General features: G+C 40.5%; 1 protein-coding gene across 17 annotated transcripts in view; it reads left to right on the plus strand.

Annotated features, from left to right (window-relative positions):
- kif1b (kinesin family member 1B) overlaps positions 1–19,236 on the plus strand; it is a 59,799-nt gene that overhangs the window by 19,092 nt on the left and 21,471 nt on the right. For 7 of the 17 annotated variants that reach the window (XM_025901525.1, XM_025901532.1, XM_025901533.1 and 4 more), the window contains exons 3-22: positions 340–416; positions 504–683; positions 1,359–1,427; positions 1,823–2,001; positions 2,630–2,741; positions 3,671–3,748; positions 3,866–3,931; positions 4,113–4,130; positions 4,452–4,527; positions 4,935–5,013; positions 5,097–5,239; positions 5,872–5,913; positions 7,536–7,747; positions 9,173–9,252; positions 10,135–10,210; positions 11,208–11,287; positions 11,598–11,704; positions 11,996–12,079; positions 12,239–12,419; positions 12,528–12,600. In XM_025901525.1, the coding sequence (XP_025757310.1) occupies positions 340–416; positions 504–683; positions 1,359–1,427; positions 1,823–2,001; positions 2,630–2,741; positions 3,671–3,748; positions 3,866–3,931; positions 4,113–4,130; positions 4,452–4,527; positions 4,935–5,013; positions 5,097–5,239; positions 5,872–5,913; positions 7,536–7,747; positions 9,173–9,252; positions 10,135–10,210; positions 11,208–11,287; positions 11,598–11,704; positions 11,996–12,079; positions 12,239–12,419; positions 12,528–12,600 (2,012 nt within the window). Of the gene's footprint in view, positions 1–339; positions 417–503; positions 684–1,358; positions 1,428–1,822; positions 2,002–2,629; positions 2,742–3,670; positions 3,749–3,865; positions 3,932–4,112; positions 4,131–4,451; positions 4,528–4,934; positions 5,014–5,096; positions 5,240–5,871; positions 5,914–7,535; positions 7,748–9,172; positions 9,253–10,134; positions 10,211–11,207; positions 11,288–11,597; positions 11,705–11,995; positions 12,080–12,238; positions 12,420–12,527; positions 12,601–14,697; positions 18,593–19,236 lie in introns of those variants that run through there. The other 10 variants (XM_025901530.1, XM_019349848.2, XM_025901529.1 and 7 more) reach the window with 7 other exon arrangements.

A 19,236-nucleotide genomic window follows, 5' to 3' on the forward strand; every position in this document is an offset into this window, starting at 1 on the left:
TTAAAGATAAAGCATATGTGGCAGAACTTGCCGCAACAGTTGCAGTTCTCAAAAAAAAAACAAAAAAAAAGAAGAAGCCAGCATCTCGTAGTCTGCCACTGTTTCATGTGACTTGCATTGCCAGAAATATCTCTCTAATTGAGGAACAGGAACCTGAGGTAGCTGCTATTTGCCAGCCAGGATCAGAATATATATATGTAAAGAATTCTGTAGAAGACATATCACAAACTAACTAAAGGTAGCTTTTTAAAATAACAGAACATGCGAGTAGTTTTTGTCACTTCAACTTTCAATCTAGAAAATATCAACCACATTACTAATTTTGTTCCTCCTCCACAGCTATCCTCAACCCCAAAGCCCCAAAGGAACCAGCAAAGACCTTCAGTTTTGATTACTCCTACTGGTCTCATACCTCTGTGAGTTTTAACTCTAATCACTAAAAGCAAAGAAAATATGCAAATATCATACGTATATTTAAATATATTTTTCTCTTTCTATTGCAGCCCGATGACCCCTGCTTTGCCTCACAGAACCTTGTTTACAATGACATTGGAAAGGAAATGCTGCAGCATGCTTTTGAGGGTTATAACGTCTGCATCTTCGCTTATGGCCAGACAGGAGCTGGCAAATCCTACACCATGATGGGCAAGCAGGAGGAGGGGCAGGAAGGAATCATTCCCATGGTTTGTTCAACAAAACCTCATTCACTATTCACTGCACTGCAGAGACTAAGACAAATAATGCAATCCCTTGTCTTGCAGTCTGTTTACTATTCCTGCTCATTTAGAGCCTTGAATGTATAGTACAACTCACAAACTGCTGAGTCCATTTAATCTACTAATTATTGTTGTCATAATTCTGTACACATCTTAGACCATCAGAGCTCTGGAAATATTACATGTAGTACCTTGTATATAATGAAAAGCCTGAAAAATATGTGGATAACAGATTTTTTTTATACATTAAATAATGTATGTAGTGACAAAGGTGTCCTTCCCCAAAGGTTTGATCTGGCTCTTTCCCCTCCTTTGATCAGATTGTCAGATCTAATGGACGAAAAGTTTCTAAATCCACCTTTCAGAACATTAAAACAGTCTAAAATAGAAGAACTGAAACAACTTGTCCTTTAAACTGCAACAACACTGAAAGCAATTTACAGCGGTATGGAAAATGAATGACATTTGGCCAAAGTTTACAATTTTAGATTCATTCTACCCTTTGGACGAGGTTTTCAGGCTATAACTATTTAAATGTTTGCTTTATAAGAAGCCCACAGATCTCACGCCTATTTATCACCCATTTTATATCTCTCATGCCGTCATTTGAACTAAAATGTGTTTTTTTTCTTTGCCACTCAGCTGTGTGAAGATCTGTTTGAGAAGATCAATGAGGACGGCAACAAAGAGGAGCTCTCCTACTCAGTAGAGGTGAGTCTCATTCTGCTTTGGTATCTGTAGTCCTCATGGCTCACCTCTGCCCCCAACTTTTTGTGTTCGCTGCTCTTTCCTGAACATTTCCCAGACATCAGTCACGTACTGCATGGTTTTCTTTGCAAATCTCTGCCAGTCAAATTGGGAAAACAAAAGTGTGAAGTTGAGGTGTGATTGTGGTCTGGATAATTTCCCAAATTTGGGATAAATAAAGTATACCTTATGTTCTTATGTTTGCTTACCTTAATATATCCATGCAAATACTTCCGCTTATATATATATTAATAGTAACATTAATATATATTCTTTGTGCAGAGCTGCATAATATTAGCTTAATATATTCAACCTGGGGCACCTGAAATTATTCTCTGTTCTTCTGAAATTGTTTCCAGGTCAGTTACATGGAGATCTACTGCGAACGCGTCCGAGATTTGCTCAACCCCAAGAACAAAGGGAACCTACGAGTCCGAGAACACCCGCTGTTGGGTCCCTATGTAGAGGATCTGTCCAAGCTAGCTGTCACCTCCTACACAGACATCGCTGATCTGATGGATGCAGGCAACAAGGCCAGGTGAGCTAAGCCCTGAGATCATGCTGAGATCACAGGAAGGAGCAGGAGGGGCTAAAGTTGTGGCGACAGCTGTGGTGATCTGATAATCAACGGTCAGTCAGGTCGATAAAAGATAAAAATTAGCTTTGAATCAGGAAATGAATTGTTAAACAGCAAGACAGCTCGACCTTCACTGTGCTACCTCCTTAATTTTTTTTTTTTTTTAATATAACCGCATGTCAAGCTTGACCTGGCATGTAATGAGTATTTTTCAATGAAATGTGCGCGTGCACGAGGGCTCGTGTGAGGAGGAGTGAACCCTGCCATAATCTCACTGTGCTGACTCAGAAGGCTTATTTCTAGAACATGCCGTGTAAAGCCCATATCTCCCCTGTGACTATCCCTCTGAGCACTCCTCATGTATTTGTGTTTGGCGTCCTCGCGTTATTATCCACCTCCACCGCACAAAGTAATCCTTTAGACTTACTTCACTCTAATAGGTGTAAAACCCACTGATGATAGCGCTAGTAATAGCCAAGACTAAGAATTAGGAATTAATTTTCCTTTAAAAGAATATTGTGTGGTTATTAAGGTGCTCAGAAATGATACTGTTTATTTCCTAACTGTGCCCATATGTGCTAACCTGCAGAACTGTGGCTGCCACCAACATGAATGAGACCAGCAGCAGGTCCCATGCTGTTTTCACCATTGTCTTCACTCAGAGGAAACACGACAGCGAGACGGACCTCTCCACAGAAAAGGTCAGAGCAGGAAAACAGCCACCCTCTTTGTTTATAATTAGTCTGTAAAACATTCACACTCAAATACACTTAAAGTTCGTTAGAGGTGAATTTTTTTATGCTGTTTTATTTCTTTGATTCCAGCTAAGATGTACCCTTTAGTCTCCTCAAGTCAGTGGTCACTGGAGGCAGGAAAAAAAAGAGAGAGCCATTTTAGATTTGACTTTTAGCATTTCCTCAGACTGTGGAGGAACAAAGACCGCTGTGTTACTGTAAACAATGCCTATTGTATGTGGCCACTCTGTTAGATTTTACACCCTTGCTCCATCTCACTTGACAGGAATGCCCCCAAATGCTTTGAATGTGTTCAACAATTCATTCTGCAGATTTTTATGGTGGGATTTAAGCCATTAAACTGGACTTTGTTTCAGTAAAATCCTCCTTTTTGGGATTGTTGTTGTCTCTGTTGCTTAAAAAAAAGTTTTGCATTTAGAATTGATTTCCTTTATAAATTATTTTCTAATGTGATTTGTGTGAATCTGCTGCTTGGCTCGGGAGCACCAGGCATATGTTTTCCTTGACATAAAAACTATAAAGTGAAAGTGGAGCTTTCATTTTTTACATCATACCTCCAGCAGTGCTCTTTCTGTTGCAGTAATGGAACAGATCTTTTGTAATAGATTACACTGACAGAGCTATTTCTTCACCTCGCCAGAGCTGGTCAAGTTTTATAGTGCGTGCTTTGTCGCTGTCACTGTGCTCCTCTATCTTTTTTTTTCTTTTTCTTTTTTCTTTTTTTAATGTGGTCACCATTATGAAGAAATTTAGATTTGGCATTGGTGAAGATAAGGGCTGTATTTTTTTTTATTTATTTATTTTTTCTACCCACCCTATTGAATGCGCATTATTATAGGCCTGATGCATCTAATGCATTTACTCCCTCCCTTTAGGTCAGTAAAATTAGTCTGGTAGACTTGGCAGGCAGTGAGCGAGCAGATTCAACTGGAGCTAAAGGTACCAGGCTAAAGGTAAGACTCCGATCTTCCCAAACACCTTGGAATCACATTAAAAAATTGGCTTGTATAACCTGGAAATCTGTGTAATTTTATTCTGTTTTTGTTTTGTTTTTTTGTCTGTGCTTGCAGGAGGGAGCAAACATCAACAAGTCTCTCACCACGTTAGGAAAGGTTATCTCTGCCTTGGCTGAAGTGGTGAGTCTTACACTTGATTTTATTTCCTTTATTTCTCTCCTTCTCCTTCTTTGCAGCCGTTCTCTTACCCTCTACAACTTGACCCTACCTTCAAATGGAATTCATGTTTGTAGCCTGGCATGCTGTAATGTCTGCCCTTCTGTTCTCTCTTCTCTTGTCCTTGTAATGCTTACTTGCACAGGATAATTGTACCAGCAAGGTAAACCCTTTGACAGCTAAACCACTAACCTGTCATTCATCCCATGAGACAGATTTGACAGCCTTTGGTCATGTGCAGTGATGAAGTTGCAGATATTTAGCTGTTATCAGTTTTATCACTTTAAACCTTAAACCCAAATCCCTGCACAAGAGCAAACACATGTCAAATTAACTCTCTCCTCATTTTACCTGACATGTTGACCATTACACATAAGGCTCTTACAACATAATATTATACAGCCTCCAGCGGCTTCCATAATTTGTACATCATTACATCAGCTCATTTTTTACTCATATTTTTTTTTTTTTTTGCTTACCGCAGAGCAAGAAGAAGAAGAAGAGTGATTTCATCCCATACAGGGACTCTGTTCTGACATGGCTGTTGAGGGAGAACCTCGGTATGAACATTAGTATCACTTGATTAATTGACGTTACTATGTGACAATAGTGGTTTGCCAGTAAACTACGTATGAAAATCCGTATTTGTAGACAGCCAGAGAGATTGAGCCATTTGCATAATGGAATATGCAGTCAGGATAAAAAAAAAGAAGACTTGAAATAGTCTACATTGAACTCAGGCAGTTTAAGAAGAGCATAGTCAGCAGCAGACCAACTAGTCACTCACCTCCTTGGTCCAGACGTGTCAAAAAAAAGTGTGCAGTGTATCTTAGATTTAGTCTAATGAAGCTCTTGATTACACAAAAAATGTATTTCAAAAATGTTGTATTTTCATAGACATCATAAGTGCTTTTGGTCATGTTCGGTCCTCAATGCTTATCTGACATCTCTACTGATCTTTTATCAGGTGGGAACTCCAGAACAGCCATGGTAGCTGCCCTCAGTCCTGCAGACATAAACTACGATGAAACCCTCAGCACTCTGCGGTAAGCTTTCTGTCCTGGAGAAAGACTGTGATTGTGATTGTTTGAATTGCACTTTAAATGATTTGTTTTATTATGGTTTTTAGCTATGCTGACCGCGCCAAGAACATCAAATGCAATGCTGTCATCAATGAGGATCCCAACAATAAGCTGGTGCGCGAACTGAAGGATGAAGTGGCCCGGCTGAAGGAACTGCTCCGTGCCCAGGGCCTGGGAGACATTCTGGACAGTGAGTTTTATGCTGTCTCAGCTGGTCGTATCTGCAGCCAGCGACCTTCTCTGTCAGGGCCCACCACAAACTGGCAACGTCTTCTATCTTCATTACCGTCTCGTTGCTCTCAGCCATCTAACTTTTTCATCTCAGTGCTTGTACTTGTGGCTGGTACATCACTAAAAACAAAGAATGAAGCAGCTTTTAACACGTTTACCTCAATACTGGTTTATTATGCCTCAGTGCAGTCATATATAGAACATCAAATATGTAGTATATTTAAGGTTGTATGTGTTTGACTGATTGTGTCTGACAACACATGAAGTCGCTCAAAACTGCACTAAAATATCATTTGCTATATGCAGGAGTAATGGCTCATAGCCTTGTCAATTAGATACATAATATACCCATTAATGACTTCTAATAGTCGAAGTGATGAATAACCTGACTACTTGCTAATGCCTGCATAGATCACGCCTAATGGCATAGCACTTAGCAAAACATGTCATGACGTTTCTTCTCAGCTTTGTTATTGTTTATCCAGCAAAAAAAAAAAGAAAAAGCAAACATAAAAAACATCTGTAACCTTTTCCTCCTATTCTACTGGTGCTGACCTCTGACCCTTCTCATCTTTTCCTGCTTCCCCTCAGTTGATCCTATGGGGGATGATTGCCCAGGAAGTGGAATCAAATGTGTGTATATGTGTGGTAGACTTGCACTGTATATCACTATTTGCCCTAATTATAGTAGCTAACATTGCTTATGAACCCCATTACCTGTATATTGAATCTGCTATCAGCTTTGCATGTAAGTGCCTTTGTTTTTTTTAAAAAAGCAAAAGCTTAATAGAGTCTCAGAAATGCAAGGCTTGCATAGGTGTTCTTATAACTGGCAAGAGTAAGCATGGCAGTAGGTTAGCATGCTTTGCGCTTTATTATTATTTTTTTGTTACGTTTTTCAGAATGACAGGGGGGAGGCAGCTACTTACAGGCTCAGATCCATTTTAGAGTAGCCCTTTAGTCTTCCCTGGCCTCAAAATGCAAATGCATCGTTTCATAACAATGTCTCACTACCTGTGACTCGCACTCTTTAAGCTTATTTTAATCCCGGTCATTCGTTCTGCTTTTTATTTTGTTTTCTTTCACTAATCATCCCCAGCAGGTGACGGTGCCCAAAGCTTTAAAATGCCCCTTCTGAGTTCTCAAACTGAGGCTCAGAGCTACAGACGGAAAGGTGCTTGATTTTTGTATTTCTGTATAGAGGCACCAGAGGTGTTTGTGTAAAGAGTTGACTAACTTTGTGCACTTTAGTAGTTAGTAGAGTGACTAGTTTGCTAGTGTGCTTTCTGCTGTATTCTCAAGCATCCCTAACATCTTAACCCTGAAAATGTTTCTGCACCATCTGATGTGCAGGGCAGATAGTTAACTAGCTCAAGCCATAGTTGGGTCTATTTTTTTGGGGGGGGGGGTAGAAAAAAAGCCCATATCTCAAGAAAGTCATCATCCCCCAGAATATTTACCCTTATCTAATATCACTTTGATTTAGTTTGGTCCTTAAAGAGCTCACTTGTGTGTTGCCTCAGAGGCCCTTGAGGTCATTATATTGACATGAGCTGCCTGACCTTTGAGTGAGGCTGCTGTGGCTTTTGTTATGGCGGATGCTGTGTGCGTATGGCGCGTGTGCTGTGAATTAATCTAATCAACTGCAGGCTGAACTTTCTTTGCCAGCATGTGTCCACGTCTCTTCTGTCCTCCTGCTGGACCTTCTTGCAGTCTCAATCCCCCTCCCGTCCTGTAGCCGATACTCTTGATAGCAGTTTTCACACAGTGTGTTCACTCTCATTCACACATACACAGAAGCAACAAAGTGACAACTCCCTATTCCTTCCAAACATACTACAAATTAAGAGCTCAGAGTTAATTGCTCTCCACTGTAATTGTGACCACCATAAAAGCAGCCCTTTAAACTGGTTATTAAAGCGCAGGCTGAAATCTAATGTGCTTTCTCTGGAAGATGATGAGTTGGAGCATAACTGCCTGGAGTGAAAACTGCTGCTGTCTGTAGCTGACTATCATGCTGGGTGTTTGTCTAAACCCTACAACGTAAAATGTGTGTCTTACATTGGTCTTTCCTCCCCTTTGTCCTTTCTCTTTCCCCATCTGCCCCCCCCCTCTCTTACTTTCTTTCCTTCTTTCTATTTGGTATTTCGTTATTCCATTTTTATGTGTTTTATTCCGTCCAACCTTTCTTGGCCTATCCCTCCTCTTTCTGTGTTATCTTCCTCCTCCCTCTCTCTTTCTTGTTGTTGGCTCAGACCTCAAAGACATTCAGAACAATAAGAATAGATACTTGATAGCCTCAGAGAACCAACGCCCTGGCCATTTCTCCACAGCCCCTATTGGTTCCCTGACAGCCTCGCCGTCCTCTGGCTCGCTGTCCAGTCAGGTGGGCCTTCAGTCAGTCACCAGCATCCAAGAGCGCATCATGTCCACGCCTGGAGGGGAGGAGGCCATTGAAAGACTCAAGGTAAAGCGGACAATGGTGTATGCAGCAGTTTTAAAATTACACTCACTGCTTGTTGTTGATGAAAGTTAAAAGTCCCGCAGCCATCTTCCTACTCTGGCCACTTAAAGGTGTAACCCAGATATCACATTTTATACCATGGCCCACATACAGATCTTTGATCTTAAGTGGAACTCCCCTTTCTGTTAGTTGGAATAAGACATTTACATGTATTTATTTGCTGAGATATGCAATTATAAGAAAAATATCTAAGTTTTCCTACATAAAGGAGTAATGTAGCTGTAGTAAAAGAAGTCTGTCAGCAAAACTCTGGACTTCAATTGTAAGAAATAAATGCGTAAAATTTAAAAAAAAAAAAAAAAAAAAAAAAGGTTCTGTTAGATCACTGCCCAGACTATCCTGTAATTATAAAACAGAAAGTTTTTGTTAAATCACAGAAAATTTTCTGTTATTTTCACTGCACACATTTAATTGTTTATGTATTACTTTATTACTTTGAATATCGTTGAGGGACATCTTTATCAGTAAGGCTGTTTTGGAGCCTTTCCTGGGCCGATTCTGGCCCCTGGACCTTATGTTTGACATCTCTGTTCTAACCAGTAGAGGCCTGAAAAAGGCCTGGTTTCATGGTTAATATGGCAAAAATAATAAAGTAATTGCTGACTTTTTCAATGCCACACGGGACAACAGGCTTGCTTTTAATTGTTGAAAAGTGTATTTTATCCACAGTATATATAAATATATAAATAGAGATGCAGCTTTATTTTTTATGATTAAATATACAAAATTTATTAGAAGTCAAGAAATTCACAGTAACATGAAATAAGATAAAAAGGGAGAAACTGTAACATTTGTTCAATACATTTATTTAAAGTTAAGATGGCTGTTTAATTTTAGGCCACATACAGCCTTTAATAAAATCCTGCTTTGTGTATCGGTCGTCACGCGGCCACCGAGCCTTATATGCCTCCCACTGACAGCAGTCTCTCGCACTCTGTAGATAGGGTAGCACATAAGATTGCAACATCCACAGCCATGAGGAGCTGCAGTTTCCATGGCAACTGTGGTGCCCGGTCCCGTCTGTCATCCAATGACGTCAAGCACCAACGCAAATACGGTGGAAATCAGACCAAAATAGATTCAGTCTTATCAGCTTTAGGCTTTAGTAGTGAGGAACAGCGTTCTCTATCAGTGATGAAGCTATTTTTGGGCATCTAAATGCAAAAAAATAAGTCATAATCACGTTGAATATACAAGTTTATTTTGTGAAGGGAAAGTGTAAACATTACACATAAACATTTCATGATGTGGCAAAGGTAATCTCCCAAATCCAGGCTGGGTGCGCTTGTTCCTGCTTCTGATACACTGCTAGTAGTTACTTTTATATTACACAGGTTTTGTTTTTCTCATAATTTTACCTTTGTTTAGGAATCAGAAAAGATCATTGCTGAGCTCAATGAAACCTGGGAGGAGAAACTGCGAAAGACTGAGGCAATCCGCATGGAGAGGTCAGTACAGGCAGACACTGTTCATTTCCATCTTTATTTCCCGAGGGGGGAGGTGTCTGTCCAACGTGTGCATTAAAGTCTTCCTCATTGCATCCTGTCAGTCTTAAAGGGGTGTGCGGTCTGTCTCAACTGTGTGTCAAATGCTCTGATAGCATTGGAAACTTCCCCCGACACACCTCTCAGACGTCACATAGAGGGATGTCTGTCATCCATTATCTGCAATTTGACGTTCACTCCCACCTGATGCTGTGATTGGCCACTTTCCTTCTCATTCTAGCTCTCTGAGGCTTTGTTTGTTTGTTACTCAGCATGTGTGGCTAAATGTGACTATTACCCCCTTCTTTGTATAGGATATTCTTGTCTTCTCCCTCTTTGTTGGTCATGATTTATCTATCCCCCTCTCTCTATGAGCACATTTAATTTTCAGCACTGTCAAACATCACATCTTAAGAACTTGTCCTGAGAAACTGTAACCAAACCTTTAGTTTTTCCCTTGTACTTTACTCTCTATCTCTTCATCCCTCTGTGCTGTCTGTTTTACTTTCCTCTCCCACCTTTTTTTTCTATCTCTGCACTAGTTCTGTCCATTTCACTGTCCTCCTTTGTCGTCACACTCGGCTGCACAAACACCCCTCTCAGACATCAACCATGCTACCGTCTGTCCATAGAGTCTAACTGGTGCCATTCTCAGCCGGTTGTCATGCTACAAATCACTTACTCCAACGTTGCACTCCATCGGTTCTCATCCTCTCCGAGTTATCAGTACAAACGATCTTTAGTGGAAAAAAAAGAAGTGTACACAGTGTATGTTGCAGCAAGAATAAAAGACCAATAAGGAATGCTTTCACTGAGTGTACAAATGTTTTTTTGGCTTTATTTCAGGGAGGCTTTGCTTGCAGAGATGGGCGTGGCAATCCGTGAAGATGGAGGCACTTTGGGTGTATTCTCTCCTAAAAAGGTATGACAGACTGGGTGGGAGCGCACAGTGTCGACATTCCCACTGGTGGTGAACCACATCCTTCCTCCTTCACTTCACTTTACTTCAGTGTCTTTTTTCCATGAGAACCCTCTCTGTGTTTTTTTTCTTTATCATTCTGTCTTTCTTTCCACTTCTTATTTGCTTCCTTCACATACTCAGCTTAGCGATGAAGGGCCATTTGACGAGCCTTTTGATTGTTTTGCCGCCAAAAAGGTTTGTTTAACTGAATAAGCAGACAGAACTACATTTCCCGCATTAGAAATAGCCCCACTTTAGACAGTTTAGTCTTTAATAGACATTTTATGTGCATGGTCCAGATCTACACTTTTTCTGCTCATTGTTTTCTACTTTTATTCTGCTGGATCATTTACAGTCTCTTTTTTTTCCCTGTAGATGCTTAGATCTCTCAGTGCTATCAGACCCTTATTAAATTACAGGCAGTGGCATGTTCCCTTCACTCCATCAAGTAGAGGCAGTGCTATAGTGCAGGGACTTAAAAACTGGTAGATATGTTTGTGTTTGTTTGTCAGTGGAGTCATTAGTGCCTGAAACAACACACGTCATCACTTCATGAGTCTGTGAGTCTTTGTTCTAGTGTGTGTGTGTGTGTGTGTGTGTGCGTCCTTTGTTCACATCCGATTGTCTTCCATAATTTCTTTTCTCTCCTTTCACTCACTGCTCCACGGGTTAGCCTTGCGATCTCTATGCAGACTTTAATGGGGTATTCTCACCTAAAAAGGTTGGTGTTTTGGAGGAATAGCTTGCAGGATCCTTTTTGAAGTAGTTCTGTGAAATTTAAGACTCCAGAGTTGTCAGGACGGTGTTGATGTGACCGCTTCTGTCTACATTTGCAGTGTTTGATATGAAAATATCCTAGCATCAGGGGCAGTTTCTGCACTTATGAATGTTGATTAAAGCAGCGAAATTCTAGAAATGTTTTTGAGGTAAACTGTCTGCCTCATGTGTTTATCTGCAGACCCCACACCTGGTTAACCTGAATGAGGATCCTCTCATGTCTGAGTGTCTGCTCTACTACATCAAAGACGGAATTACAAGGTAACCCAAACCTGAATAATGACCCTGCTGCAGTGGATTTGGAAAGTTCTGGCAACTCTCCCAGGCAAGGTTGTCTGGAAAATTACTGGGTCTTTTTATGATCAGGCTTAAAATCTGCTAATGAATACATTTTGCTTTTGTTTATGTCGCCTCTTTGTCCTGTTGGTACCCTCTATAGACTCTTTCTGTTGAGTCAGTTGTTACATTTCAACTTACAGAAACAATAACTGTACATTTTTGCACAAATGGCTGACAATGCATGTGGATAGCAGTATGGAGTCTCTCAAACTGGCTTCTGTGATTGTTTCAGAGTGGGTCAGGCTGATGCAGAGAGAAGACAGGACATTGTTTTAAGTGGTGCTCATATCAAGGAAGAACACTGCTACTTCCGCAGCGAAAGGAATGCCAATGGAGACGGTGAGACATAATACTGGCTGCTGGTGTTTGGAGGTGTTTGTGTTGTATGTATTGAATGTGTGCTAAATTAAGTTGAGCAAGATGTTTATAGTGTGATTTTAAAAACGCCTAAACACATACAAAAGAAACTTTTTTTTGAATGGATGAAATGAGTATATAAATATATAGACTGTAGTGATTAATCGCTACATATAATGGATGACGTATTTGTGGGTTGTTTTGTTTTGTTTGTTTGAATGGTGATGAGTCATTCAGAATGATTGATTTGTGATTGGTTTGTTTTTGCTAAAGTTATTGTCATGCTGGTGCCCTGCGAGGGATCAGAGACCTACGTCAACGGCAAGCGTGTTGAGGACTCGATCCAGCTTCGTTCAGGTATGTGTGTAGAAAGTTTTCTATACAAACTGTGAACATTTGTATGATGACTGTAAGCAGATATGATGTAACTAATTTCCTAATGCCCAAATTATGAAATGTATTTATGACCTGTAGCGTTTAAGAAATTTCTTTCATGCTTGTACTGCCTTCTTTAAGGCAATCGCATCATTATGGGAAAGAACCACGTGTTCCGGTTCAACCACCCAGAGCAGGCCAGAGCCGAACGGGAGAAGACGCCATCGGCTGAAACCCCCGTGGAGCCCGTTGATTGGACATTTGCTCAGAGAGAACTCCTGGAGAAACAGGGCATTGACATGAAGCAAGAAATGGAGAAAAGGTATGCAATCTGTGACATTCATTTATTTTAAATATGCGAGTAGTTGTGTGGCGTTAAATGTGGATTGTTTGATGTGTTTCAAAACTTTGATTTTACTCTGCTGTGTAGACTCACTGAGATGGAAATCTTGTACAAAAAAGAGAAGGAAGAAGCCGATCAGCTTCTGGAGCAGCAGCGACTGGTGAGTTCAAATAAGCCCCTTTTGTGAATTTAAAGGACTCACTCTGTTTTTTGTTATCATAGACGTTTGAAACCAGTTAGTAATAAGTGCAGAGTGGGTTTAAAAGGAGCTGTAATGTCAGTTCTTCCTTTTGTAAGTTAATGAAATCACTACTAGAAGCAGCCTATTGAGTGAACATGCTAGTCTGGGATATTTTGTGTGTGATTTTTTTTGATGTACTTCAGGCTATCTCTCGTGGATTTCAAAGTAAAAGTATCTCCAAAGCTACGATCAGTTAAAATTTGACAGCTTGTTTCTTTGGATGATGGTTTCATTTGGTCCTTTTAAATCTCACTAGTACTAATTCTCACTCCGAGCTCTGACACTTTGAGATGTTTATGTGTGAATCACACTTTTACTCCTAGCGCATGTCTGTTCTTTTTGCATGGAAGTTTTTCTGGTTTGAGACGGATAAGCTTTTACTGGCTGTCCTCTTGTGTTCAACAGTTTATTTATTTTTTTCTGTAGCAGCTTGATTGAGCAAGAATTAGACTGTAAAGCTTTCCCCTTTCCAAACCCCTGTTTTCCCCTTTCTTGTGTCTTCTATAGTGGATCTGAATCTTGCAAAACAGCAACTTGCAGCTAAAATTGATTTGATATGGAGATCAAATTTCCTTTAAAACCGATTCAGCATTTATCAGCATCAAAAAACATGTTAAAAAGTGACGCTGCTTTTGCATGGTTCATTTTAATAGCATGTTTTCTTAACTCATTCAGTACTGGTTGTGGACTAAGTTGCAGTGTTTGCCGGAGCTGGTCAACTCTGAAGTGGCTGTTGATTTGCTTGGATTAGATTTCTACTCTAGTTTTCTTACTCTGTTTTGTCCTGAGTTTCATCTCTTCAATGCAGTTGCTGATATGTACAATGCATTGTGATAACAACAATTTCTGCTGTAGTTTTTGACAGATAGTGACAATGTGGTTTCTCATTGACTTCTTTGGCATCTGTGAGGGCACGACTGAACAACAGTTACCACTTCTCACAGTTAACTCAGTGAATCACGGGGCCTCGTTCACATCCTGGTGGTTTTATATGTGAAGAATTACACACAGAGGGTTCAGACTCCCAGGGACATAACATGTCCAATTTTTCCCAAAGATACATACAGTCTCATACACACAATCTAAATGATCTCTACTGGTTGTGATCTGTAATGTATGCTGTCTCCGAAAAATGAGAAACTGCATTTTTTTTTTTCCCCTCCAACTAACAACTTTCCTGTAGTGGATTAACACTTATCCGCACTTCTGCATCTCCTCTCTCTACTGGCTTTCTGATCAACTGCAAGAACACTCTGTCTGCTAACTTACCACTAATACTAAAGCCACTCAAACCTTCTGGACTAAAGGGGGAAAGCTCCAGAATCCGTCTACATGCATGCTGCTGTAGCATGTTTGGGATCCAGCTCACAAAATTTTCCACTAAGAAGAGGAATATCACAAAACAGTACAGATGTGCTCCAATCAGCAACTATCATCTATTGATATTTTCTTTCTAATCATGATAGACATGCTTTACCTTTAATATCAATATGCAACACTGGGAACAATAACGTCTAAAAAGGATACATCCATTTCAGACATATAAAAAGTTTTGAGCGAGTGTTGTGTTGAACATGAATTTATATCCATAGCACTGTTTCGGTGGAGAAGTTAGAGAAAGAAAACTGACAAGAAAGTCAATAGAAGCCACTGTTTCTTGTGATTTAATTTTTTCCGTTTCTATAGCTTTATTTTCAGCATAACTTTAAAAATAATCTTGCATGTTGCCATACATCTTGTATAATAATGATGTATGCAAAATGTTTCTAATATTAGTGTCACCTTTGGTAAAAATCCAGAATTTGGAAATTCTGTCGGCGCTTAAGACAGAACGTAATCTTCTGATATATCTTTGAGTCTTGGTTGACGTTCCCTTGTTGCATATTTATATGTTCATTTTTTTTTTTCTTCTTTTTTTTAAGCCATCTTTTCATCCTCTCCCTGATTTCCCATTGTAATTTCTCCTTTTTTTTGGGGGGGACCCATCTGGTTTGTGTCCTGTGTTGTTTTCTCAAGGATGGAGACTCTGATAGTGGGGATGACTCAGATAAGAGGTCTTGCGAAGAGAGCTGGAGACTGATCACTTCCCTGAGGGAAAAGCTACCTCCCAGCAAGCTCCAAACCATAGTGAAAAAGTGTGGATTACCCAGCAGTGGGAAAAGAAGAGAGCCAGTGAAAATGTACCAGATCCCTCAGCGGCGCCGCATCACCAAGGACTCTAAGTGGGTCACCATCTCTGACCTGAAGATCCAGGCAGTCAAAGAAATCTGCTACGAAGTGGCGCTCAATGACTTCCGTCACACACGGCAGGAAATCGAGGCGTTGGCTATTGTAAAGATGAAGGAGCTTTGCGCTAGCTATGGCAAGAAGGACCCCAACGAGCGGGACTCGTGGAGGGCGGTGGCTCGAGATGTTTGGGACACTGTAGGGGTTGGTGACGAGCGCATTGAGGATGTCATGACCAATGGGTCTCGACCCGGAGGAGCTGTTATGGACGAACTAAAAGTGCACATTGATAAACTTGAGGACATCCTGCAGGAGGTGAAGAAACAGAATAACATGAAGGATGAGGAGATCCGCGCCCTCAGGAATAAGATGGTTAAAATGGAAAAGGTCCTACCGCTCATCACCCCAGAGGGCCAAGAAAAGCCTCCCAGTGTAGGTGCCTCTACTTGTGAAGCAAGAACTCCAAGCCCTCAGGAAGTAAAACTACCTGTGCCTGAAAAGCCTGATGAAGAAGATGCAGATTCACTAACAGGCCAAAGTACGGCAGATGATTCAACACTAAAGCGAGGCCACATGCGCTGGATGCGTCAAGAGCAGCTGCGCCTCAAGAATCTACAGCAACAAGAGATCTCCAAGCAGCTCCGCCGGCATCCCGGGCCTCATCGCTTTATACCACCAGAAGACCGTAAATTACGCTTCCCCTTCAAAAGTAATCCAAAGCACCGTAACTCGTGGAGCCCGGGTACTCATATCATAATTACAGATGAGCAGGTTATAGAGTTAAAGGTGCCCAAAGAAGCTGTACAGGAAGAGGAGGCAGAAAGCCTAGCTGGAGAAGGTGTACAGTGTAGCGATAAAATAGATAAGATGGCTGCTTCAGTTATCCAAGTCTCCCCACCGCTGCAAAGCCCATCAGTTCAGCGCAGAAGCAAGGACTCTGACCAAGGTTTAAACCAGGGTCACAGGCATAACTATAGGAACAACCAACACCAGCAGCCACACGAACGAGGCCGCAGCAACTCCTTTAATCACCGTCAGCGTCCCTCGGGCTCCATGGAGTCACTGCAGCAGTCTGAAAACAACAGGAGGCATACGCAAGCTTTCTACCAGCCCCGCCACTATCAGAACCAGCCAGCACATCCCCAGCCTCACCACTACCAACAGCCATGCCACTATAATGGCGCGATGTATGCCGATGGTGGCTTCAATGATTACCAGCATTACCATCACACTGACCATCCTAACCATCCAGTCAACTTTCAGCCACCTCCACGAATGCGCAGGCAAATGTCTGCCCCTAACCTAAAAGCCAGCAGAGAGACGACGGTCTGAGTGGGACTTGAGGAGTTAGGAACTAGATTGACAGACTTTTAGTAGGCAAACACATTACAGATCACAACAGCTCTGACAAAAGTGACTGTGACTATTGCACTAGATCGGTGTGTTACTGGTTGATCCAAGTATTGTATGTATTATATATAAATATATAAAAAAAAAAAAGACATTTTATCACCATCAGTATCATCGTATGACATTTTTATCATTTGTTTTCTGCATCGTGTGCATTGTCATCACTGTCACTGGGAGAACTGTCATAAGGATTCAAAGCCAACAGATGATTTTTTTTTAACATACCACGCCTACTCTTCATTTATCAGCATGTGTGACAAGTTGATGAATCACACTTTGATTTGCCAAAATTACTTTCACGGTCGAATTTCTGAGTTTACATTATTGCCATTTTAGTATTGATGAAAGTAGAGTGCTGTGTTTTGTTTTTTTTAAATAGCCACTGTGACATGAACATAGTGACGTGTCCAATACGCATTGAGATTTTTGTTGGTGCCCACTTTAGGAACAGAACACACCCAGTGTTTTATCTACGTACTGTTGAGCTGCATGGTAGGATGGGAGAATCAGTTGTCTTTAGCAAGATCACGTTTACCTCATAAAGCATTTTGTTATAACGCATCATTGGCCTAGATCTGGAATCAAAAGACCACTTGAGGAATAACTTGAAGCACCAGTCAATCGTGTGCCTTTTAAACAGACTGACATATAAAGAAAGTGTTTTTGTTAAAGTGCCTTTTAGATGCTCTAACTCTATTAATCCTGCTATGCCTTTGCAATTCAGTATTTGCTTTGCCTTCCTTTTAATTCAGTGCCTACGGACAGGTTTGCAGATTAATTTTGTAAAGGAAGCTTCATAACTTACCTAACCAAAACTAACTTTTTATTAATAACATACTGACTTTTACATTTTTTAGTAATCATCTTACTTGCTTGATTACAAACTTTTTCCTGTCTTTCTTTTTACTTTACAGTTTAACCAAAAACAAAAAAAAACTTCAAATATGTAGCTACCAGCTACTTAGATTACAGTGTTTTGCACTTCCTCACTTCACGGATAAGCTGCATAATTTGTTATTAACTGCACTAATTTTTAAAGATACTAAGTTCTTTTAAAAATATGTTTTAAAAGCAGAAAAGGTTTTAAAACATGTCCATGAGTTTTGGAGCTCACTAAAGACGCACCGAAATGCAAGAACCACTATGCTGAAAAGCACAGAGAGCACCCTCGATTGTACGTGAACGCAAATTGTATCCGTTTCAAAGTTTCAATGAATAGTTTCCCCTTTTCTTCCTGTATGAACCACTCGGTCTGGTCTTAAAATTACATTTTAGGTTTGTGGCTCATTGAGTAAGCACAGAGTTCACTGTGTTTCAGATGGATGCCCTACAGAGTGTTGTCAAGGTTCCCAAAGACTCGCCCTAAAAAATGTTGGAAGCAGGACAAAGACTTGAAATGTTTGCATAATGGTATTCAGGAGAAATGTCCATATCAAATGAGATTTTTGTTTTTTAAAGGACTGCCTTGTCTTTAGCTGCATATTCACACAACCAAGACAGATATGGGTGTGATGGTCTATGAAATCTGTTGTCCATGTTAATAACTTCAGTAGTCTGTGTCAGTGTTTTTGCCTCTGTGCTTTAGCGTGTGCGTATTTGCCTACGTTTTCAATCGGCCTGTTGTCTGCTGCATTTTTAGCTTTAAAAGAACCCCCATTAATTATTAACATTAGATATCAGATGGCCTTCAAATCATTTCAGACTAACAGCGACACTCGCAGCAGGACGGGAGAGACCTTTGAGGACTATCATATTGTTAAGCCTGGGATTTGAATTTATTTTCTTTTTTATGCTCTTAAGTTTTGACACTATATATTCTGCCTTACTATGCTGTAACAAAAAACCAAATGACATGACATATTCAGCCAGCCTTTCCCTCATATGTTTGACTATCTTTGCATGGAGTAGCTTACATTTCCTCAGCCCTGATGAATCTATTAGAAGAAGGTTGTTTAACATAAGCTCTGGTGCAGATGGTGACCGGGTAAGCTGGACAGTGTACAGCATCAAATGAACCACCGTGTGTACAGCTCTGAAATCTGCATTTATAAGTATGCTAGGTCTCTGTGTCTGAGTGTCGTACATCTTTTTGTTTTTTGAACCTACAACCACATAAAGTGCCTCATTGTGGCTGTGTACCGAGTTGTGTTGCTCCTTGATAGAGCACATTAACATTGAACAGTATTGTTCACTGGTTTTCATAAAGGATATACCACAACTATGTGTTTTATTGTCAAGGTATGAAAGAAATGAAATAAAATTACATGATCCATGTGCAGTTGTTTGTTACATATGGCTGGTATTTGTTTTTCACTACCACTAAACCTAAATAGGAGTAGAATCTGCATGTAGGCAGTGTGCAGGGTTAATTATTTGCAACACTCAGGTTAAAGGTGCTTAAAGTGTCCTTATAATAAACTCGGTAGCTTCAAGCTGATCGGTGAAACTTTCATGCCGGATTTCCACGGGCTCCTTAAATGAGGAGACGTCAGCTTGCTGGTAGGAGTTCAGCAGAGAGGAGGAGGGCAAAGACAAATGAAAAGGCTGCATTGTCTTCTCAGAAGACTGTGAACAAACAGGATGAGGTCATTGGGAACACAGCCTGTCCTGATGATGATGATGATGGCGCCCCTCATTGGATTACAGTTGACTCAGCTTCTACCAGCACCTCTCTGCTTCCACTCATACCACTGCTCTCAGTTGCTTTTTTTCCTCATTGATCAATATAGAATATATTCCACAGTTTATGCTGTTACACAAGGAGATGGTTTCTCCTTTGTTGCACTGGTGAAGAGCTGAGCGATCCACATAATTAGAACTTTATTGAACCTCTTTAGTCCTGGATTTAATAATAGTTTCATTGACAGTAGAAATATCTTTTTTTTTTCTTTTTTCTTTTTAATGATGCATGAATTACTT

The sequence above is a fragment of the Oreochromis niloticus genome, linkage group LG20 (assembly GCF_001858045.2).
Source record: "Oreochromis niloticus isolate F11D_XX linkage group LG20, O_niloticus_UMD_NMBU, whole genome shotgun sequence".
In the NCBI taxonomy this organism is placed as follows: domain Eukaryota; kingdom Metazoa; phylum Chordata; class Actinopteri; order Cichliformes; family Cichlidae; genus Oreochromis; species Oreochromis niloticus.